The 24,803-nt window shown below is 37.3% G+C and overlaps 1 protein-coding gene across 10 annotated transcripts in view; it reads left to right on the top strand.

Annotated features, from left to right (window-relative positions):
* Positions 1-24,803, top strand: part of RGS7 (regulator of G protein signaling 7) — a 525,490-nt gene that overhangs the window by 327,409 nt on the left and 173,278 nt on the right. For all 10 annotated transcript variants that reach the window (XM_045453091.1, XM_045453093.1, XM_045453096.1 and 7 more), the window contains one exon: positions 23,704-23,754. In XM_045453091.1, the coding sequence (XP_045309047.1) occupies positions 23,704-23,754 (51 nt within the window). The remainder of the gene's footprint in view (positions 1-23,703; positions 23,755-24,803) is intronic.

Here is a 24,803-nt window from a genome sequence, read left to right as displayed (position 1 = left end):
GGTCAGAAACTTGCACGTGCACAAAGAAAGCAGGAGCATCAGGAAAGAAATTAATGAACATTAAAATAAGTTATTTTTCTTAATTTGTCTAAAATATGGCTTTAAAAATTTTTTTTAATGTTTATTTATTTTTGAGACGGAGACGGAGTGCAAGTGGGGGAGGGGCAGAGAGAGAGGGAGACACAGAATCCGAAGTAGACTCTGGGCTCTGAGCTGTCAGCACAGAGCCTGATGCGGGGTTCGAACCCATGAACCGATCATGACCTTAGCCGAAGCTGGACACTCAACCGACTGAGCCAACCAGGCGCCCCTAAGATATGGTTTTTTAAAATCAATTATAGGCACAATCATTGGGTGATTATAGCATATGGGTAAGTGAATTAAATGACAGCAATGTCACAAAGGACAGGAGGAATTAGAAATTCTCTGTTAGAAGGTACCTGCACTTCTTTTTTTTTGGTTTATTTTTTTTTTCAACGTTTATTTATTTTTTTGGGACAGAGAGAGACAGAGCATGAACGGGGGAGGTGCAGAGAGAGAGGGAGACACAGAATCGGAAACAGGCTCCAGGCTCCGAGCCATCAGCCCAGAGCCTGACGCGGGGCTCGAACTCACGGAGTGCGAGATCGTGACCTGGCTGAAGTCGGACGCTTAACCGACTGCGCCACCCAGGCGCCCCTAAAAGAAGGTACCTGCACTTCTAATGAAGTGGTGTAATGTTACCGAAAGTGGATCGAGAGGATTTCATTTATATGAATACTCTAAAATACGCAAATCTTTAGAGACAGAGAGGCAGTTAGTGGTTATCTAGGGCTGAGGTTGAGGGTCAGGTATAGATTTATACTGACTGATAATGGGAATGGGGTTTCTATTTGGTGTGATTGAAATGTTCTAAAATTGTGGGAATGCTTGCACAGTTCTGGGACTATATTAAAACTACCCCAGGGTAAACTTTAGAGTGGTGAATTTTCTGGCATGTGAATTATACCTCAATGAAAGTATTAAAATTAAAAAAAAAAAAAAAACCCATAAGGGCCTGCAAGAAATGTGCCCAAATGCTAACAAAGTTTGTGTTTTTAGAGGTCACGTAACTAGGAACAGCGTTTACACTGTGCCAGGCACTGTTGTAAGAGCTTTACAAAAATTTATTCATTATTCATTGCAACTCAAAGAAGTAGGTACTATTACAGTACCATTTTAACAGAGAAGGAGTCTGCAGCACAGAAAGACATGCAGTGTGAATTTGAGCCTAGAAGACTGTTCCAGAGTCCATGCTCTTCACTACTGCACCATGTTACCTCATCACCAAGGTCTTGAGTGTTATCTTTCTTCATCATCCTCAAAATTTGTTTCCCATGATTATGATTTGATTATACAGAAAGATGCAAATACAACCTAGTTTGTCCTTTCAAAAAAGTGGATTTAGATCATTTAAAGTTGTATATTGTCTATCATAGGGCAACCATTAAAAATTAAAAATAAGCATAAATTATATACACCGAGAGAGGAGATAAAATAGAATCATATAAAATGCTCAATTAAAAGAAAAGACAGCAAGAGAGGGGAAAAAGAAATAAAAAACAAGTGCAATGAGTAGAAAACATGTACAAAGATTGTAGATTTTAATCCAAATATATAAAAATGACTTTAAATAGGAATAGTATAAAAATGCCAGGTAAAGACAGAGATAGTCAAATTGGATGTAAAAAATTAGATTCCATAATGCGTTGTCTATAAAAACCCGGTGAGAACATAAAGACTCAGGAAGATGCTGCGTAGCAGGAAAGAGAAAGATTTTTCTAGTCTGGATTCTCTCCCAGTGTGGCATTGCAAAGTCACGTAAACTTTCTAGACCTAATTTCCTTATCTGTATTCATTTTCATATCAGGAGTTTTCATGTAACATACATACATACTATTTATGTATGTATGTATGTATGTTTATTTATTTTGGGGATAGAGAGAGAGTGCACAAGCAGGGGAGGGGCAGAGAGAGGGAGAGAGAGAAAATCCCAAGTAGGCTTCATACCTTCAATGCAGAGACTGATGCAGGGTTCAAACCCACAAACCATGAGATCATGACCTGAGCCAAAATCAATATTCAGAGGCTTAACCTACTAAGCCACCAGGCGCCCCTCATATAACATTTTTGCTAAGAAATTTAAGCTTGGTTTGGTATGATATAGGGGCAACTCATCATCATTCCCCATATGCCACATAATCCCACCCTGCCTCATTCCCTACATGTGACTTCTTCCATAGTCTTATGAGGTAGTTCTGCCTATTTCCTGATTAATTATTTTTAGCTGAGCATTTTTCTTGTAACCTTATAAATTAAATAATAAATTCAGATCCACTTATGGATTGAGCAAACAGCTTGACTCCATTACATAATGGTCTTAAAATTCTGTGATTTTGATCTATATGGGAGTGTTCTAACTATAGTACAAGACAGAACTTGGTTAATTTTCCAACTTGAAGAGACAACTAAAATGGAGAATCACAGCAAGCCAATGTCTTATTCTGATCTGACTTGATTCTTTATAACAGATATTATCCTAATGTTAATCATTGGAAAGAAAGAAAATACTTGTTCTTAAAAGGCTAAAAATCTTAGTGAAATTATCCCAAATAATTAATTTCTTTAATTAAATTAATTTAAATAAATTCAGTTGATAATGATAGACCAAAATTTTGAGGAAACTGACATGAAAATAATGGAGGTTGACATTTGTTCAGTGCTGTCAATCAGTATAAGATCAATCATTTAATCCGTAGTTTACAAGGTTATAACCTTCTGGGAAGCAAATTTATCTCAGAGCACATATTTGACTCTTAGTATCTCTATGAAATCAGGATATAAATATCAATGGGTTAACGTCTTATTATTAGACTGTTTTTTAATTGTTCAAGCCAAGGCAAATTGAATACAGCTTACCTCTTTAGCAACCAAGAAAAAGTGGTGAAAATCTTAACTCAGAATGGGAACTTTTATTGAATGATTCTTGCATTTAATTTTGTCTTCTAAGTTGTATCAGAACAGTGAGCCTAGAAAGTATGGAACAGATGAACATATGAAACTTAAAATTTCAGGTAAAATGAAAATGTATTATTGAAAGTCATGGCTTTCAGCTTCCAAGAGATGGCTTGCACTTTCTGCAAGAACTTGGAGATAAAAAATGCAAATCTTTTGAAATCATGGATATTTGTATATAGGTATTTTAATCGTGAATTAAGAACATGAGAGAATTTTCCAACTCATGATTCAATGCTTAGAAACATAGGAGAGGGATGCCTGGCTGACTCAGTGGATAGAGCAAATGATTCCTGATCTCAGGATTGTAAGTTTGAGCCCCACATTGGGTATAGAGATTACTTAAAAATAAAATCTTAAAATATATATATATACAGGAGAACGAAGAAGTCTTCTGAAATCTGGCAACTTTTTAAAGTTTTATCTCATACTGTATCCCATCTGAATTGAACTATGTGGCACTTCCATTAAAATTTTTGCCTTTAGTGCAACCTGTGAAACCTGCTTTACCCCATGTGCTGGTCTTATGTCAGTCTGGTGAAAACCTACTCAGTCTTCACAGCCAGCTGAAATGCCTTTTGTCATCACCAGAAGCAGGAAATATTTCTTTTTCCCAAGATTTTCATAGTTATTTCTACCACTCATATGGAAGTGTTCATACTGTATTTATTTATGGGAATGTTTTACTTCCTTCATATGACTAGGCATTCTACTATCATGGTGCTTCCTAGAACATAATACATATTCAAAGAATATTAATGAATATATGAATGAGTTGAGCAGTTTTCCTGTGTAGGAAATGGCTGTACCATTACCCACTTGTTGGCCTAGGAATTTCTTCTGTCTTTGTCTTGACATGATTTGGGTCACAGCCAAAATGACTGGAAGGAGCTTGCAAAAGTTTAATTCTGCAAATTCATATAGATAGGTAATGTAGAATGCATTTGTCCGGTGGATTTAAAATTGATCAAGTGCTGTGTGACCTGTTAATATTTAAAATTTGATCATTAGATAGCATTGCATGAAAGGCTAATATCATAATTACATATAGATACTATCTATACAATGCTATCTGACTATTGGACAGACTCAAGTTTTATACATGGAGGGGTGGATGCAAACATAGAGCATGCACAGAAGAAAAACATTTTCATTTTCCATGTTAGGTACTGTGGCACTGTCTGGACTTTGTATTTTAAGACTTCAAATAAAATAAATGTAGACCATGAAAGTCTATGAAGAAAAAGAGAAATTATTTCATGAAGACAAGAAGGTGAAAACGTAGGGTTGGTGATTTGAATGTGATATTTGACAGCTGAGATCTTGTTGGAAACAGCATTTTAAAGTCTATTATCTAGAGCAGACCATCACCACCATTTCTGAAGTTAATTCCCTGATGCCACTGAAGTTATTCAAGAGGGACATCTTCTTAGTGGCTCTCACTCCTTAGAATTTTACTGTGAATAGGATTTAACAAGGTTAGTAACATTACCAGCCAGAAAGGTCCCATTAATATTCTGACTCTCAGAAGTGACATTTCCTCACTTTGTCCCCTCCTGCCATTATGTCTTTTACTAATATGATATGGTAGAGACATTTTAATTATGCAGTGTAACACTAAGGACCTGGATGTAGGTAACATCTCTGTTGTTCCATTTTATGGTAACAGTGTCTTAAATTCATTGACAAGGGTCATTTCCTTGGACCGTGCATGAGTGGGAAGAGGCTCATTTACTGAGCTGGATTTTCTCACCAGCAGGGAGGAGGCAATAGTCAAGCCTTCTGAGTTATGAAATGGAAAGAAATTTCCCTTTCAGATTGCTATTGCAGCTTTTTAAAATTAACTACCATAACACAATGAGGTTGAACAAAATATACATCTTTTTATTTCTGTAAAACTGACCTGAACTTCTTCATGAACCTAATTTCTATTCATAGATGAAGGATCATCAGGAAGGGGGATTGTGAGAGACTGGGAATATGGCTTAATCTTACCTATTATATAAAACTGAATCACTTCCTATTTATACTGTCACTTCCCTGGAGATTTACTGTCGTTTGGGTAAAGTTTCTTCCCAAGTCCCTTCCTTTTCTCCCCCTTTTCTTAGATGACATTCTAATCCAGCCCAATAAATGAGCCTCTTCCCACTCATGCAGAAAAAATGGAAACAGCACTTGAACATAGATTTAAGAAGCTGTTACTGTAAAATGGAACAAGAGAGACATTACCGACATCCAGTTCCTTAGTATTCCACTGCATAATTAGGTTACATGACATGGCTTTGCAGGAAGGGCCTCAAACTTCTCACAAGCATCTTGTCCTTATTCTTGCCCATCAGGCTCTAACTGGCCTTCATTGAGGTGTCTTGTGTCTTTGAGTCTTGCCTTCTGGCCTGGCTGCACCCACTCTTCCCAGCATTGGTGCAGCCCATGGTCTATTCTCTGGACATGATCAATGTAAGGCACCCCCTCTAACCACCACCACCACCACCCCACCACCATCAGTGTAGTCTGTACCTGGCCACCCTCATCTATAGTTACCCTATTCCATGCTGGCAACAACCCCAGTAAGCCACATATTTTTTAATTATCATCTGGCTTCCATGCCTAGCACCCAAAAGCCTCAAAAATTTTCTGGATCTCTTCCATCTCCCCCAGGTCCTCCTTGAGCAAACAGTCCAGATGCTATTGTTTCTCTACTGAGGCTGTTCCCCTTTGCCGTCATTCCCATTCCACAAGGCCAGCCCCTGCCCTGGTGCTAAGAAGTAGCACATGCAGCATTCTGCCTTTGGACCCACAAACATTTCTGGCTATTCAGGAATTATGGGTTCTGTCCTTTTATGGCAGTCAACCAGTACTTTCTCCTAAATGTTGCAATCCAAGAACTCGGAAAAAAATCCTTTTATGTTTCTGAGACTAACCCAAAAGGATTAGCTCTCCCAGGAGCATACTCTTTTACAGGATTTTCTCTGCTTGAGACAAAATAAACCTTACTTTTATATCACTAGAGTTATGTATTCAGTTTTAATTAAAATTAAACACATACAGTTCTGGTTAGAGGCCAAAACAATTTATGTGGTGCTTATACATAATTTATGAAAACTGTCTCATTATACAGGTTTTCCAGGCCTAGGGGCCACATCAAGAGAGGGGAAACTCATGTGGGAAGAGAGGTGGTGGTGATATTTCTGATAAGAGGATCAAGACTTTGGTGGAACTCATCACTCTTCCTTGGGAGGCAGTCAGCACATTTCCCTCTTATGGCATCCTAGATGCTGAGATTCCCAGACGAGATCCACTGATAGGATCAGCAGGAGATTGGAGCATTGGTTGAAGAAAGATATTAACTTAAAAGTCATACAATCACCAAGGGACCACTCTTATAAATGTTAACCAATATATGGATGCATTTCTGAAGACAAGCTAAACTTTTGATCTATGGGTTTCAATTTAATTTCTGTCTCTTGGTCTTTTCTTTAGGAAGGAGGACAGAATAAAATACTCTAAAATGCAGTTACATTCTTGACATATTACACAGATGATCAGCAATTGTTCTTTTCTGGGTGTTGAACTTGCCAGAGAAAGATCATTACAAAGCAGGGTTCCTCATCTATTTGGGACTTCCCCTGGTGTGTTTGGGTTAGAAACACAAAAGCGTAAGTTGCTGATTTTTTTTCACCTTAAACATCTATATCCAGGTAAATGTTTGTATTTTGCTGTCAGCATGACTCCATAGAGGACCCCAATGCTTTGACTATCCAATAAATAGATCATCAGAGATTCATCATAGGACCAATGGGCAACCACTTCAGTGCCATGTCCCCTTTCGATCCCCCAGCCCATAAAGTCACACCATGCCTCTTATACCTTTATTCTAGGGCCTACCTAAAGGCCTTCTTATCTACTCTGTTCGTTGCTTGGGCTACCATAACAAGGTGCCACAGACTAGCTGCCTTCAATGATAGAGATTTATTGTCTCACAGTTCTGGAGGTTGGATGTCTGACATCAAAGCATCAGCAGGCTTGGTTTCACGTGAGGCTTCTCTTTGGCTTATATATGGCCACTGATCGAGTTTTGGAATGATGGTGGGGTTTGGAACCAATAGGCAAGAAAGAATTCTTGAAGACGTCTTTGTTGCAAAAAAAGTGATTTTATTAAAGCACAGGGACAGGACCCATGGGCAGAAAGAGCTGCACTGGGGTTGTGAAGAGTGACTGATTATATACCTACAGGTTGGGAGGGGGTTAAGGAAAGCATAAGTCTCTAAAGAATTTTGGAAGTGAGGTTTCCAGGACCTTAAGGGGCTAGCTGTTGTTAGGAAAACACTATTTATTGCTGGTTAGTAAAACCTCAGTCATGAAACCCTTCAGATGTATATCAGGGGCCATATGCTTGGAGTATAATTGCCAACATATACTTGGGAGTTATAGGTAAAGGAGGTTTGCAAAGGAATTTTTATGTATTTAAGGAGACTCACAGGATTCTGGGGGGTTAGGATAATGTTAAGCCAAGATTCCCTTTTTCCCTTAGCAAAGTGTCATTATTGAGGCAGCTGAGTCTCTAGAGGAAGGTCACTCTGCCTGTTACAAGGACTTGTCAATGGGCTGTAGACAGTAAGGGAATTTAATTTTTCCTTTGCCTTTGTTTCCCACATTATGATGGCAACCCCCTTAACATCTTGATGAGGGTGTTATTAGGGCTCCAGGCAATGAAGTCTATAGGTTTCTTGAGATTAGGCTATGGATAAAATTGCCTTTTTCTTGCAGTTTACTAAGATATCTGTAGACTGAAGGAGACTCCTGCCGTGCATGATTGATTTCTATCAGTCAACCATTTGTTTTCTTTCCCTTCCTTTGTTCTTGGGCAGCCAGGAGTGTCCAAGAAATATCACACATATCCCACCTGGAGGGGTGTGGTGCTGTTAGCCTGTACTTGGCCCTCAGCTTGCCTTATGCTCTCTCATCAGCCACTTTCTCCCTGTCTCCACAGGGTTTTCCCTCTGTGTATGTCTGTGTCCTCATTTCCACTTGACATAAGGATACCAGTTATATTGGATTAGGGCTTACTATTATGACCTGACTGAACCTTAACTACCTCTCCGAATACCTCTGGTCACATTCTGAGGTATTGGGGGTTAGGACTCCAACATAGGAATTCAGGAGGGACATCATTTCAGCCTATAACATTTGCTGAACTCTTCAGTTTTGCACTGTACTTAGACCATTTAATCCTTCTGCCTTCCAGTCTGTCCCCCATTACTGACTCTGCTTCCAGCCATTTACAATGTGCCTTCCAACATACCTACTCATTTGTAAAGATGACAGAGATGCCCACTTCCCATTTCTGGGTCTACTGGCATATGTCATTCTACCCTGGGGTACTGGCTAGTGCTGGTCTAGGTAACTTTCTATCATTCAAGAGGAGACAAACTAGAGTTTTATGTAAGTTACTGAATCTTGCTTATATATACAGACTGCCTTGCAGATTCCTGGCCTGAACAGAAACTTGGTCTTTCCCTGAGGGACACTGCATCCTTTGCCACTGTATACAGCAGAGATTGACCATTTGCCCATACATCACATATTTGTGCATTTGCTGTGGGCTAAGAGGAATGACAGAATTTCCCTACCTTTATTATCACTTCAAGACTTTTGAATCTCCTCTAATTCTTTCAACAGTTTCTCTCAACCCCCTCAACCAGTGAATGACTTCCAGGGCTTGTCTTTGTGCCATACACACCATGAAAACCTCCTGCTGCCTTCGTGCTGTGGTTGTGTCTGCATAGCTGAGAGCTGTGTCATGGTGGGGGCTGGGGGGAGTGTGGGGAAAGGAGGGGGAAGTACTTGATGCAGGGAGGGGTGATGGAGAGTGTGAGGGGAGGAGTGATGGGGTGATGGGGAGTGTGGGGGGAGAGGAGTGATGGGGTGATGGGGGAGGGCGTGGTGGGGGTTTGAGGGAAGGGGGTAATGGAGGGGAGTGCAGAGGGGGGTGATGGAGGCGTTGGGAGAGGAGGGTGATAGGGATGAAGGAGGGAAGGGGATGATGGAGATTTGGGGGATGGGGGTGATGGAGGAGAGTGTGTGTGTGGTGGGGGGAAGGTGCTCACAGTCCAGATCCCAAGCTTCCCAAACTCACCCAGTAGCAAACTGATCCTGCATCAGCAGCCTCTCCCGCTTTTCTTAGAGGCACCACCAGTTCCTCACATCTTTCTTCAAATTCCAAATGTCACCCATAGCTGCCTCAAAAAATTGTTATGCTTCCCAGTTCACAGGAAAAATTGAGATGTAAACATGACAATTTCCACACTTTTAAAATACTTTCACTTTCTAGTCACACTGTTTCTTTCCATCTCATAAAAAGGGTTTTGCTTCACTTCCTGCCTAAATCACATCCCTTGTAGTTTGATTCTAATTCTGATCTATCTGCTCTGGGACCTTCCTTAGCTATAATTCTCCCTCATGCATAGTTCAACATTTTCTATCCAATTGCTCAGAGAAGCCTCCCAAGCTTGCAAGCTAAACCAGGATCCTTTGTTCTCATCTTTCCTTGTTCCCTTTACTTTGCATTCACATTTGTCACTTTAGTTACCTATTTAATTGTAGGATTGTTTGTGCAATATTTTCTCACTTGCTAGAGTCTGAGTGCCATGCTGTTGTCTGTAAAGCTTCATTTTTTTTTTCAAGTTTGAAAAAGACTTCAGGGCAAAGTATAGTGAAGCTCTTGAGGAGACAGAAGAAAATGAGATAAGGAGGGATTCACCTTGGGTAGGAAGGTAGAACCGTCTTCCTCAGAAAATGGGAGAAAAGAGGAGAGGAGAGATTTAAAGACAGACAAATTTAAGGGCACCTGGGTGGTTCACTCAGTTGAGTGTCTGACTATTGATTTTGGCTCAGGTCATGATCTTGTGGTTCATGAGATCAAGCCCTGCATCAGGCTCTGTGCTATTAGTGCAGGGCTTGCTTGGGCTTCTCTTTCTCTACCTCTCTCTGCTTCTCTCTCTCTCTCTCTCTCTCTCTCTCTCTCTCTCTCTCCTTCTCCCTCCCTCCCTCTCTGTCCCTCTCTCTCTGTTTTTCATAAATAAATAAACATTAAAAATAAATAAATAGAGACAAATTTGTACATGCGGGGATGGTAAGTTGATGGAGTTAATACTTGCTAAACTTCATTTTTTAATTGAAGTGAAAGCAATGAGAGCTATACTTCAGGCCAATTCAGTATCAGATTGAGATTTATTGACCCACTGAAACCACTGGCATTTGTTTGCACTCCACCTTCTAACTTTTAAGGTTAAGAAATATTATATTCTGTCTTTGTCAAAAGCAGGTGGAAGGTATTCACAGAAATAAAACAAATAAAATAAATGAAAACGTATGTCTACAATAAGATATGCACATTAATGTTCACAGCAGTTTTTTTTTTTTACAATGACCATAAACCAGAAACAACCCAAAGCTCTATAAACAAACTGTTGTATATTCATACAGTGGAAACAACTCAGCACCTAGAAGGAGAACTGATGATGCAGTAAATGAATGACTGTCAAAAACAGTTGTTGAGGAAAGAAGCCAGGCACAAGCAAGTACATACTATGAGATTTTGTTTTGTAAAGTTCTGGGACAGGCAAAACTAAAACATGGTGCCAGAAATGACAATCCTAGTTTTCTCTGTCAGCATATGAGGTCATCTTGACTAGAAGCAATCATAAGGGCATTTAAGATACCACAATAATGCAAATGTTTTCTTCTGTATGTTAATTGAAGTGGTATGTATATTTATCAGAATTCACCAGATTTTATACCAAAAATCAGTGTGTATAAATTATACCTCAGTAAAAGTAGGACTGTACACTTTAGTTACTTAAACTTCCATACTTTGCTTTCATTTTGAGAAACCTCATAGAAAAATTAGAACCAGCAGCACAGAACCTAACATTTCTGTCATTGGAGTCCTGAAGGAGATGAAAAACAAGGTTAGGGCAAAAAAGTACTCAAAGAAATAATGGCTGAAAACTCCCCAAACATAGCATGCAGATCAAGGAGCTGAGAGAACAGGACGCATTAACCAAATGAAATCAACACCAATATACATCATAACTAAACTTCTGGAAACTACAGACAACAATAACAAGAAAATTGAAAGCTGTCAGAGAAAAACGTCTCTTTAACTGGAAGGGAAAAACAATTCAAATAGCCACAGGTTTCTCATCAGAAGCTGTGGAAGACAGAAGGAAATGACATGAAATTTTTAAATGCTGAAAGAAAGTAGTTGTCAACCCAGAATACTGTGTCCAGTATTATTTCCTTGGGAAGTAAAGGGGAAACAAAAACATTCTCAGATGAAGGACAACTGAGAGAATTTGTCACTAGCCAACCTACTTGAATAGAATGGCCAAAGCAAGTTTTCTAAATTGAAAGGAAACACTAAAAGAAGGAAGGAAGCTTAAAAGATCAGAAAAGAAGAAAAACATAGTAAGTGAGTATATAGGCAAATACAGTAGGTTTACCATATCTTCAGTTTTCTAAATTGTTTGATTGTTGAAGAAAAAAATATAACAAAGCACGATGTGGTTATAAATATATATAGAATAATTGCTTAGGAAAGACTATAAAATGGAGATTAAAGGGACATGAAACAACACAAGATTTTTATTGTCATTCAAACTGGTAAAATGATGACACACTAAGAGGCTGTGATAAGTTCTGTGTATGTAATGTAATTTTAACATTAACTGTGAAAGGCTATACAAAGCAATACCCTGAAAAACACTTAGAAAAATCAAAATAGATACATCAAATAAGCATATGAAAACATGCTAGCATCATTAGCCATCAGGAAGATGCAAATTAAAATGACAGTGAATTTTCACCACAAAATTTTCACCACAAAATTTGTGGCTATGGAAAATAGCCACAATGCAAAAACAGTTTGGCCATTGCTTTAAAAGAAAAGTGGAGAGGGGTCGGGGGCGCTGGGTGGCTCAGTCAGCTAAGTGTCTGACTTCAGCCCAGGTCATGATCTCATGGTTTGTGGGTTCGAGCCCCGTATCAGGCTCTGTGCTGACAGCTCAGAGCCTGGAGCCTGCTTCAGATTCTGTGTCTCCCTCTTTGTCTGCCCCTCCCCCCCCAAAATAAACATTCAAAAACATTTTTTTTTTAAATGTGACACTGGGTGTTGTATGGAAACCAATTTGACAATAAATTTCATATTAACAAAAAAAGAAACACCAAAAGACCCAGCAATTGTGGTTGCAGACATTTATCCTAGAGAAATAAAAATATATGCATATTCATACAAAAATTTGCCCAGAAATGTTTATAGCACTGCATCTTTATCCATAATAGCCAAAACTGACAAATATGTTCTTCGACGGGTGAATGATTAAATAGTCTGATGTGCTCATAGCAGTGTAATACCCAGCAATAAGAAGGAATGAACTATTGATATGTGCAACGACTTGAGTGAATCTCCAGTGATTTATGCTGAGCAAGTGAAAAACAAAGTCAATGTTAAAAGTTTGTGTCTGGTATGACCCTATTTACATAATATTCTTAAAATATTCTTAAAATGATAAAATGGAAGAATAGATTAGTGGTTGCCAGGGGTTAAGAATAATTGAGTGTGACTATAAAAGACCATCATGAGGGATGCTTGGAGTGATGAGGATGTAGTGATGCAGTGATGTAGTGATGAGAATATAACTTCATTGTATTAATGCCAGTATCCTGGTTGTGATATTGCACTATAGTTTTGCAAAATGTTAACTTTTGGTGGAAATTGCATAAAGGGTACAAGGTATTCCTCTGTATTACTTCTTACAACTGCATGTGAACCTATACTTCTTTTTGAAATTAAAAGTTTAATTAAGGAAAATTAGGTATAAATCTAAGAAAATATATGTAGAAGATCTGTGTGGGAAAGCTAAAAAAACTCTGATGGAAGAAATAAAAGACGAACTAAATAAATAAAGAGAAATTCCACATTCATGAACAGGAAGATTTAATATTGTTGAGATGTCAGTTCTTCCCAACTGGATCTGTAGATTCAGTGAATCCCAATCAAAATACCAGCAAGTTATATCACTGTTGTCAGTAAATTGATTTTTATTTTTTATTTTTTTTTTAAATTTTTTTTTAACGTTTATTTATTTTTGAGACAGAGAGAGACAGAGCATGAATGGGGCAGGGTCAGAGAGAGGGAGACACAGAATCTGAAACAGGCTCCAGGCTCTGAGCCATCAGCCCAGAGCCCGACGCGGGGCTCGAACTCACGGACCGCGAGATCTTGACCTGAGCCGAAGTCGGCCGCTTAACCGACTGAGCCACCCAGGCGCCCCAGTAAATTGATTTTTAAACTTATATGGAGAGGTGAAAGATCCAGAAGGCCAACACGGTATTTTGAAAGAGGAGAACAGAGTTGAACCCTACTGTAAAGGCACAGTGATCAAGGCAGTGTGGTATTGGTGACAGAATAGACAAATAGATCAATGGAACAGAACAAGGATGCCAGAAATAGATCCACTAAAATATAGTCAACTGATCCTTGACAAAGAAGCAAAGGCAAGGCAATAGAACAAAGATAGTGCTTAAAAAAAAAAAAATTTTTTTTAGATTTGTTTACTTTTTGAGAGACATAGAGAGACAGAGAACAAGTTGGGGAGGGGCAGAGAGAGAAGGAGACACAGAATCCGAAGCAGGCTCCAGGCTCCGAGCTGTCAGCACAGAGCCTGATGTGGGGCTCAAACTCACAAACCGTGAGATCATGGCCTGAGCCGAAGTTGGACACTGGACTGACTGAGCCACCCAGGTGCCCCAAGATAGTCCTTTTAACAAAAAAAATAGTGCTAGAGCAACTGGATATCCACCTGCAAAAAAATAATAACAATAAATCTAGACACAGACCTTATACTATTCACAAAAATTAACTCAAAATGAATCATAGACCTTAAAAGCAAAATTCAAAATTATAAAAATTCCAGAAGATAACATAGGAGAAAACTTTTGGTCCAAAAGTTGACTTTTGGTATGGCAAGAACTTTTTAGATAACAACATCAAAGCCACAATCCATTAAAGATATCGTTGATAACCTGGGCATTATTAAAATTAAAGACTTATATTCTGTGAAAGACAATGTCAAGAGAATGAAAAGATAAGCTATAGCCTAGAAGGAAATATTCGCAGAAGGCACATCTGATAAAGGACTGTTATCCAAAATATACAAATAATTCTTGAAACTCAACAATAAGAAAACAACTTGATTAAAACCTGAGCCAAGGTTTAAAGGTTTATTAAAAGGTTTATTAAATCCAACGTTTATTAAAACCAGATCCCCCCCACAAAGGAAGATATACAGATGGCAAATAAGCACATGAAAAGATGTTCTACACCATATGTCATCAAAAAAATGCAAATTTAAACATTTTACCACCATATACCTGTTAGAACTGCCCAAATCCAGAACAGTGACAATATGAAATGCCGCTGAGGATGAAGAGCAACAGAAAATCTCATTCACTGCTTGTGGAAATGCAAAACGGTACAGCCACTTTGGAAGACAGGTTGGTGATGTCTTATAAAACCAAACAAACATGCTCTGAACCCTACAATTGCACTCCTTAGTATATATTCAAAGGAATTGTAAACACAAAACTTGCACACAGATCAGCTCCATTCATAGTTGTCAAACCTTGGAACTTGTCCTTCACCTTAGTCAGCTCAGGCTTAGTTACTATAGACTGGATAGCTTGTAAACAACAGAAATTTATTTTCCACAGTTGTGGAGACTGGAAGTCCAAGATCAGGATGCCAGCATGGTTGGCTAAGAGCCCTCATCCAGCCCACAGACTGCGTACTTTTTGTATCTTCATGTGGCAGAGGGAGGGTTAGGGAGCTTTACTGAGGTATAATTGACAAATAAAAATTGCATATATTTAAGGTATACGGTTTGATCTTTTGATATGTGTATACATTGTGAAAATGAATATTACAATCAATCTAATTGACGTATCTATCCCTTCACATAGTTACCATTATTTGTTGTGAGAACACTTAAAGTTATATTCTTGTAGCCAATTTCAGGTATACAGTACAATACCATTAATTATAGTCACCAGGTTATACACTAGCTCTACAGAATTTATTCATAGTGTATAACTGACACTTTGTACCTTTTGACCAACATGTTTCCATTCCACCTCCACCCTCTACCCTCTAGTCCCTAGCCACTACAATTCCATTCTCTGCTTTTATGAACTCAAGATCCCACATATAAGTGAGGTCATGCAATATTTGTCTTTTTTTGTATCTGGCTTATTTCACATAATGTTCTCCATCTGTGTCATTGCAAATAGCAGGGTTTCCTTCTTTTTTAAGGCTGAATACTATCACACCTATTCTTTATCCATCTATCTGGACCTTTGCCCATATTTTTTCTCTATTGAGTTGTAGGAATTTCTTATATATCTTGGATATTAACCCCTTATAAGATAGTTTGTAAATATTTTCTCCCAATTCATAGGTTCTGTGTTCATTTTGTTCATTATTTACCCTGCTATTCAGATGCTTTTTAGTTTGATATATTTCCACTTATTATTATTTTATGTTTGTTTTTGTTGCCTGAGCTTTTGATATCATACCTAGAAAATTGTTGCCAAGGCCAATGTCAAGGATCTTCTTTATGTTTTATTTTTATGGTTTCAGTTCTTAAATTCAAATCTCTAATCCATTTTGAGTTGATTTTTGTGTATGGTGTAATATAGGGGTCTAATTTCATTCTTTTGAATGCGACTGTCTAGTTCCCCAAGCAACATTCATTGAGTTGACTATCCTTTCCCCATTGCATATTCTAGGCACCCTCAAGCAATGCATAGTGCTAAGAAATAAGTTATCAAACCATGAAAAGACATGAAAGAAATTCAAATGCATATTACTAACTGTAGAAGTCAAACTGAAAAGCTTACATACTGTATGATTCAAATGGTGCAACATTTTAGAACCAGCAAAACTATGGACACCATAAAGAGATCATTAGTTGATGGAGGTTAGAGAGAGTGAGATGAATAGTGGAATATAGAGGATTTTCAAGGCAATGAAACTACTTTGCATGATACAACATGGTGGATACATGTCGTTATAAATTTGTCTAAACCCATAGAATGTAGAACACTAAGTGAACTCTAATATAAACTAGGGACTCTGGGTGATAATGATGTGTTAATGCACCTTCATCAACTGTAACAAATGTAGGACTCTGGTAGGGTTTGGTACTGGGAAAAGTTATGCATGTATGAGGACAGGAGGTATATAGGAAATCTCTGTACCTTCTGCTTAAGTTTATGTGAACTAGAAAATAAAGTCTATTTTTAAAAAGTTTAATTAAAAAATAAAATTACCAAAATGTAGTTGTGGACCACGTATAATTACTTTTCGACTCTGAATATATTAACTTTATTGACCAAATGAGGCAAAGTAGAAGTGCTTAAATATAAATATCATCAACAGGATACATGTATTTATCTCAATAGTACCATTATTATTTATCAAAATGAAGAGTTTCCAGTTTAAAAGGTACTGTTCAAAATTACTACCTTTTTACTCTATTTAACAATTGTTATTAAAATTCTGATTATTTACAAGATATTGTTAATCCAAAGAAATCAAATACCTCTTAATTTCATAGCATTGAAAAATATAAGCTTGGTTGGTTAGCAATAACAGCTAAAGAATTCCAATAACTACCTCAAAATGACAGGAAGATTCCATGGTGTTAAGGAATAGTATATTCTGAGTTTGGTCTTTGGGAAATTAGTTTCAAATCTTGACTAGTAGTTTTTGAGGCTCTCCCAGGTGCTGTGCTCAAGTACTGGAGGCTTCTACTCTAGCGATACATGTTTAGAGGCTATATGTTCAACGTGGTATGCTGTAATGGAAGAATGGACATGGTGCTATGAGATCCCAGGGCAGGAACAGGTGCAACAGGAGGTGAAGGAGATAATAACCAAGACAACTTCCAAGAGAAAGTGATACTTGGGCTGTGTCTTAAATGGAGGAAGTTATTCCAACCAGAATATACAGTGTCTGTAAAAGCATAGAGTGTAAAGTATCATGCTATTTATGGTCAAAGAAGTTCGAATTGATGCTGTTAAGTTGTAATATCCAGAAGATGGAAGGGTGGGATCTGAGGCTGAGAGGTAGAGAGGAGGCATGCCATGGAAGACCTTGTATGCCATTCAAGTCTTCAGATTCCAGATGCCAGTGAAAAGATCATTGCAAACTTTTCATTAGGAGAGAGGCGTATTTAAATATACCTTTGGGATGGTTCATTCTTATTTTGGTTCTGGATATTTTCATTTGGTATATTTCTGAGAATTTACTGTTAAAAGCTGAAGTAGAGATTTTAATGGAAACTTATGTGAAACACCTACCATATTATGCACCCAAAACTCAGTAAATGTTAGTTTGCTCTAACTTCCTATTGCAGCTGTAGACTTCACTGGAGGAAATTTTTATTGATCAATAAATACATATTTTCTTCATCTCATAGTTCCTCACAGAGACAATGAGCCATAGCCTGTGTTTAGTTTTAAAGAGATTTAAGTGTTGAGGACAGGAATGGTCTACAATCTTTTCTTTATGCCTAGTGGCTAGCATATAGAATTGGTAAATTCCAATGATTAGCTAACTCATAGTTATTTTATTTGCACATTAACTCATATTTTATTTGCACATCTTCTACTTTTATTAATTATTTCATTTCTTGTGAGTCTGAAGAACTGTAAAAACAGAAAAATAAAATAAAATAAAATTTTAAAAATGGTTCTTCAAAGGGATCCTCTCTCCCTATCGTGAGGAAACATTATGGCAAACTCATCCTTCTCTTGACTTTTCACAGTGTTGTGTATCACAACAAAGACTACAGCAAGGAACCATTTTCCCCTTCCCTTGCCTAATTCCACAACATTTCATGTATTCTTACCATCTTATAGAAGAGACAAGTGGTGTTGCTGAGCAGACAATTTGGAAAAAAAAAAAAAAAAAAAAAAAAAAAAACCTCCTCTGGTTGGTCAGTAATCATTTTGAGTTCTGGGAGAGGGTGGGAAACTGTCCTTAGGGTCATCTTGATATTCTCATATCCTTTGATTATTACTATCTTTGCTGCTTTGCTGTTTTTACTTTCTAACTTTACAGCTTCTTAGGCTTTGAAGAGTCACACAGTCCTTGTTTTGTGTCTCAAGAAATATTTTTATGGTTTATGGAACTTACATAACAAAGTTTAAAAAGTGCAGATAAACTGTCATGATCTTGATTAAACATCTGCTTGAAAACCAATCCAGGAACTCTACCCCAGGCAAAGAGCCTATTTACTTTCGTGAAAGAGAAATATTGAAAAGGAATATTTGGGCATCTTCCACTGATTAAGAGCTAAAATTTTCATTAATGGCTTTAGCAGAAATTACAAAATGAGTATTTTCGTAAAGGATACAAATCAAAAGTGTAACATTTTGGTTGATTTACAAAGTCCTCATATATATGTGCAAACGTTTCACAATATTTTTCTCTTTGTGAGCCTCCCATCAGGTTCAGTAGCAGATAGCTGAAGCTGACACTTATAGCTGAGAGAGTGTGCTCTAATCAGTAGAGGGAACATGAGTGTAATGGAAGTAATGCAGGTGTAGGACAGGACTTGGCTCAGGTCTTGTCACTCTGCAGCAGAGCCAGAATTGGGGAAGCCCCTTCCACTCAGTTCCATAGCCTGGGTGAGGAAATAATACTGATGTCTAAATGTCTTACTTTGTTTTGCTTTAATTGTGGGTGGAGTGGTAAAGAGATAGCCTTTAAATGGGACAGGTATCACTGTGAAAGGTGATTATGGTGGCTGAACACTATATGCCAATCTAATATTCTTTGTATGATGGATGCCATCTTTTTGTAAACTTTCTTAGAGAATGATCTGGAGAGGGAACCTTGTGGTCATTTCATCCATTCTTTCAACATTTACTGATCATCTTTTACATGTGAGGCACTGGTTTGGGTGTTTGGGATCCAAAGATGAATACACCTCCCTGCAGGAGGAGTGGGTAGACTAGGTTTCCTGGAATCGTTAATGTGTGACCTGAACTTTAATGGGCTGAGTTGAAATTGGCCAAAGGAAAAAGAGATGGAAATGGAATAGCACCATCAAAGTCATGGAAGTAAGAAACAGTACAGCATGTGAGCAACTATGAGCAGTGTATGAGGAACAGTCTTAACTTGTTTTCATTTCGAGTCATAGATTACTGGGATTACACAATAATAAAACCTGTACTGTTTCTGCTAAGTACAGGGAACACATAATTTTGTAACTCTAAAGGTTACAAGAGTAACCTCTGAGAATTCAAAGCAATAATAGGTACTGCTCAGGGCTAAAGTTTCTGGTAGTTATAGTCATAGAGGTATTTTTTTTTTATTTCTTGGGGTTTAAGATATTGTTGCATCTCTTAGCTAGTTTCACATCATAGCTATTCAATAGCTCTTTGCCATCTTTTAAAGAAAAGAAAAACAATGAGAAAACAATTCTTCATGTTACTGTAAGGCACTGAGAATAAAGATGCATGCATGCTAAAATACTCTGGATATGTACATTATACATATCTGTTCATTTATTCATTAAACATAAGGCTGAGACACATTGCTAGAAATGTGCCATTCTTTCCTACATGCCTCCTGGCTGTAATGCACCCTTTTAAGTTTGAATTGTAGGTCTCAATATGACTGTGATACCACATTTCTCTTTCAGTTTTCTTTTTCCATCATGATGCTGGATTTTTTTTTTTCTCTCTGTGTCCTACCTTTCTCTTGGAGTTAAGATCTTGCTGTCATAGATGCAGAATAGGTGAATATGGTGAGTTTGGGTATACATTTAACAATAAAGTAATTCATAATGTTCCACTTAAAGCCATAAATATATTGAGGTGACCACACAACAATAAAACTACTATAGCATCTGCTAAGTGATATTGACAAGTGGTGCAATCATCCCTTTCAGAGCTGAGCAGAGAATATGACCATAATAGAAGTACTCAAATCTAGGCTAGGAAAGAAAGTTTCCTGTTTCCTGAATTAAATGTAGTTTCAAATTAGGCTTTTTTGTATTTCTTTCTGCTCAGAAAAAAAAAAAGAAGAAAACTTAAAAAAACTCCTTCTAAAAGCATTTTTAAATCATTTTTTACACTAAGAGAAAATTATAGTCTTGGAACCAATGTTTGGCTCTCTTCGAAAAAATGGAAAAAGTCCAGTGGCTGCTCACTTATGTTCCCCAAGTAGATGCTCAAATGTGGAAAATGAGCAAGTTACCTGGAGATAGCACATAAGATTTGAATACCTGGAATTCTACATTTGTCAAGTATTAATACAGACATATTTGAAAAACTGAGTCCTCCTCTTTTTTAAAGGGGTGACCATGCCTCAACCTTAGGTTGTAAGGCTAAACATAGCTCTCTGAAATACCTGTGTTCTCTGAGTGGTTTCCCTTCCTCCCTTACCTCAGAGCTCCTTTAGGATCTAGGTGAATCCATGTTCTCACATGTATTGAAATCGATGGCAGTTGTAAACAAAACAGATATAAAAGAATATACGTTAGATTCAACATGTGAAGTCTTTTTAAAAATGCATGCAGGGGCGCCTGGGTGGCGCAGTTGGTTAAGCGTCCGACTTCAGCCAGGTCATGATCTCGCGGTCCGTGAGTTCCAGCCCCGCGTCAGGCTCTGGGCTGATGGCTCAGAGCCTGGAGCCTGTTTCCGATTCTGTGTCTCCCTCTCTCTCTGCCCCTCCCCCGTTCATGCTCTGTCTCTCTCTGTCCCAAAAATAAATAAACGTTGAAAAAAAAAATTTTTAAATGCATGCATATGGAAATCAATGTTGAGTATTAGTGTTTTCATAACTTTTAGGATATTGTTCTCAAATTTGATAATCAAGTGTATTTATTTTATTTTTAAAGTTTTTTGAAGTAATCTCTGCACCCAATATGAGGCTTGAACTCATAGCCCCAAGATCAAGAGTTGCATGCTCTACTGACTGAGCTGGCTAGGCTCCCCCAAATTTACTTTGAAGATAGCTTTGAGCTATTTTGCATCAAGCGGTAATAATTATTTAGCCATTGTTAATGTCAGTCATGTGTACATATACACATCTGAGACGCAACTGAGGCCAGTCCCCGAGAGCGTAGAAGTAGAATCTCAGCTCACATGAAAGTTCGTTCATGTAGTCCTGATGCAGCTTACTATGTAGACAAAACTATTTTCATACATATTTTTTGCTGTTTTATGTATAAATGAATGATGCTGAAAGCCAAATTTAAATAGAAATTAATATTTCAGGTAGATCAAGTCTTCTTCCTGAATCTCCCATTTCTGCTCATATTTTCACCATCCTTTTCATCCACAATGCTCCTGTACTGGAAACCTTGAGTTCTCTCCGTTCTTCCACTGGCCACCTCCATACCAAATTAGTCACAAAGTCCAGAAGCAAGCCTCTAATTTTGCTTTAACCCACTTGTACACTGAACTAGTTCAGTACTTTTTCTTTCAATCCTGGATCTCAACCAGTAGAAATGTTGGCTGCCCTGCTTTCTTTTTGACTGGCCCAAGGCACTTCCTATGTATTGTCAGTCAAATTCCTTAAACTTGTTTTGGCAAGGTTATTCTTCTGTTCAAAACAAAACACAACAAACATACCATGTCTCCCTTTCTCTGCCTGACTTAATGGGGAAAAAAATTCCAAATTCTTTAGCCTAGAGTTCAAGATCTGCTGAATACACTGTGAATACTTTTATTAGTGTCAAGTTCCTGTTATTCCCAGCATGGAGTATATAGAAAGAATACACCAAATAGTTTTTGCTGGCTATTTTCCCCTTTGTAACTTTGACATAGGCCTCCAGCAACTGAGTTTTGTCTATCATATATCAAAATCTAGCTCAAACATTACATTTTCTGCAGACCGTCCCACATTCCTTCTTTAGGAAGTGAAAACATATATTTAATAATTTTTTTTATTCATCCTACATTATTAACCACTTGCTATGTTCTGAATATAGAAAAAAAAATGAATATGGTACCCCACTTCAAGGTACTTCCTTGAGGGCATTATTCAAATAAACAGCTGTAACGTGTGATCTATTCTACAATACAATTCTACACAGGTACCAGTGAATTCCAATGGAGGTTGTTGTAAACTCAGTGGACAAAAGTGAGGGTTAAGGAAAGTTCTATTGTAAGTGAGTCTTGAGTGTCTTGAAAATAGTGGTAAGACATTTCAGTCAAAGGGAATAGTACTATAAAGACATGGAGACTTGAAACATACAGGAGTGTTTAAAAGCTAACAACAAATTTGGTTTAGCTTGAGAGTAGATATAAGGGACCATCTTATAAAATATTGGTTATGCCATGCTCAGAATTGTGCTTCACACATAGTGGGCATTTATTTGCAACAACATAGATGGTGCTGGAGTGTATTATGCTAAGCAAAATAAGTCAGAGAAAGACAAATACCATATGATTTCACACATACGTGGAATTAAAGAAACAGATGAACATATGGAGGGAAGAAGGAACAAAGAGAGAAGGAAACAAACTATATGAGATTCTTAACAATAGAGAACAAATTGAGGGCCGATGGAGGGAGGTGTGTGGGGATGGGCTAGATGGATGATGGGTAATAAGGAGGGCACTTGTGATGAGCACTGGGTGTTGTATGTAAGTGATGAATCACTGAACTCTACTCCTGAAACCAGTATTGCACTATATGTTAACTAACTAGAATTTGAATAAAAATTTGAAAAAAAAAAGAGGAAAAAATAGACATAGTGGGCATTCAATAAGCTTTTATTCAATGAACAGATGAATGAATCATTTTATCCAGTACAGGTATATTAAACCTTTGTGCCTAAATATTTAATATTAAATAATTTACTAGTATTCACCTGGGCTCGTTGAAAACAAACTATGTATTCACATTCTGTTTTCAGTACTCCATATGTGGTTGATCTTTAATGTTATTGTAACAATTAGAAACACTCAGTCTTGCCATTTGAGTGTGGATGGACTTCTCTGGGGGTATTACACTAAGTGAAATAAGTCAAACAGAGGAATACAAATGCCATATGATTTCATGTTAGATGTGGAATTTTAACACAAACAAAGCAGAAACAGACTCAGAGAAATACATACAGAGAACAAACTAGTGGTTGCCAGAGGGGAGAGGGGAGGCGGTATGGGCAAAATGGGTGAAGGGTAGTAGGAGGTAAAGACTTCCAGTTACACAGGAAATAAGTCATGGGGATGAAAAGTATTGCATTGGGAATAGAGTCAATGGTCTTGTAATAGTGTTATAGGCTGACAGATGGTAGCTATGCTTGCCGTGAGCACACCATGATGTGTGGACTTGTTGAGTCGCTATGTTGTACTCCTGAAACTAATGTAACATTGTGTGTCAACTATACTTTAATAAACATATATATATATATATATATATATCTTTAATATATATATATATCTTTAATATATATATCTTTAAATGCTCAAAAACATAAACTAAAAAAATAAACATTCTTACTAACGTGAGTGACAAAAGTTGCAAGTTCTTAGAGTTAACATATATAAACAAATGTTCACAACTATTTGTGTTTTTTCTTTTTCTAGGGTCAGACATTGTTCAATGGTTAATAAAGAACCTAACTATAGAAGATCCAGGTAAATAAATCATTTTCCCATTGATAGAATTATTTGCTTCGTGGTTTTAAGAAATATGTTTTTCTCAGGGCTAATATGACAAGCAAGCCAATCTGAAAAATTATAATTACATCTAAACTATGCTTTTAGCATTTATACAAATTTTATGGCAATCAACATATATTTAACTAAAATTTATTTAGTGTATTTTAACAATTTTTCACATATTTAACGTTCCATTTCATAAAATTTGATTCAGATGATTGGCAATTGCAGAATGGGTAATCTGTATACATGTTCATAATTGATTGTAGATATAATATATGGAATTATATTATATATGACTATGAAGTAATGAAATTGCCCTTCATAAAACACATAAGGGTAAATTTCATTAATTTATAATCTTTCCTTAACTTCATTTTTGCATGAGGTTGAAGACAATGTTATTTGTAATTTTGATTCTTTGATCATGCCTACATGACTTTTTAGTGCTCATTTAAGTCATGGAGCCATTTACTGTGGTGGACATTATGTCTGTTCTGGAGCACTGAGCTAATTTCCACAGTTTGGGAACAGTTTCTACCAGCTCACATTGTGCATTGCCTAGAACAAATTCTTCATATGGAAGGCATTTAATGGCTTTTTTAAAATGTCATGTAAGAGCTTTCACATGCAGTAAACAGTTTACGTCCCTAAAATGAAAAAATAAGATGTATTTTGTTTAGAGAGGATGCTGAGAAATCAAACAAACAAAAAACTTACAAAAATTGGTATTACAGTGACTGAGAATGACTTGGTAGGGAAAGAGGGCAATACACCAACCACACAATAAACTGTCACATCAATTAGAAAAGAGTTCAGCATGGCTTTTGCTGCTGCCTCGGTTGGTTACCACCTTAGAATGGTTTAGAAATAACAGTACATTGAAAGGCAAAGTTTGTATTTTTCCTTCTTTTGAGCTAACTTTATAAAGCCATGTTATCAGAAACTGTAGGTGTAATTTCATACATAAATGCCTGTGCACACCCCCTGCTCATCTGGCACGTGAGCTTTTAGAATACCTATCC

The sequence above is a fragment of the Leopardus geoffroyi genome, chromosome C3 (genome assembly GCF_018350155.1).
Source record: "Leopardus geoffroyi isolate Oge1 chromosome C3, O.geoffroyi_Oge1_pat1.0, whole genome shotgun sequence".
Taxonomy (NCBI): domain Eukaryota; kingdom Metazoa; phylum Chordata; class Mammalia; order Carnivora; family Felidae; genus Leopardus; species Leopardus geoffroyi.
This window is presented reverse-complemented; position numbering and strand designations above follow the sequence as displayed.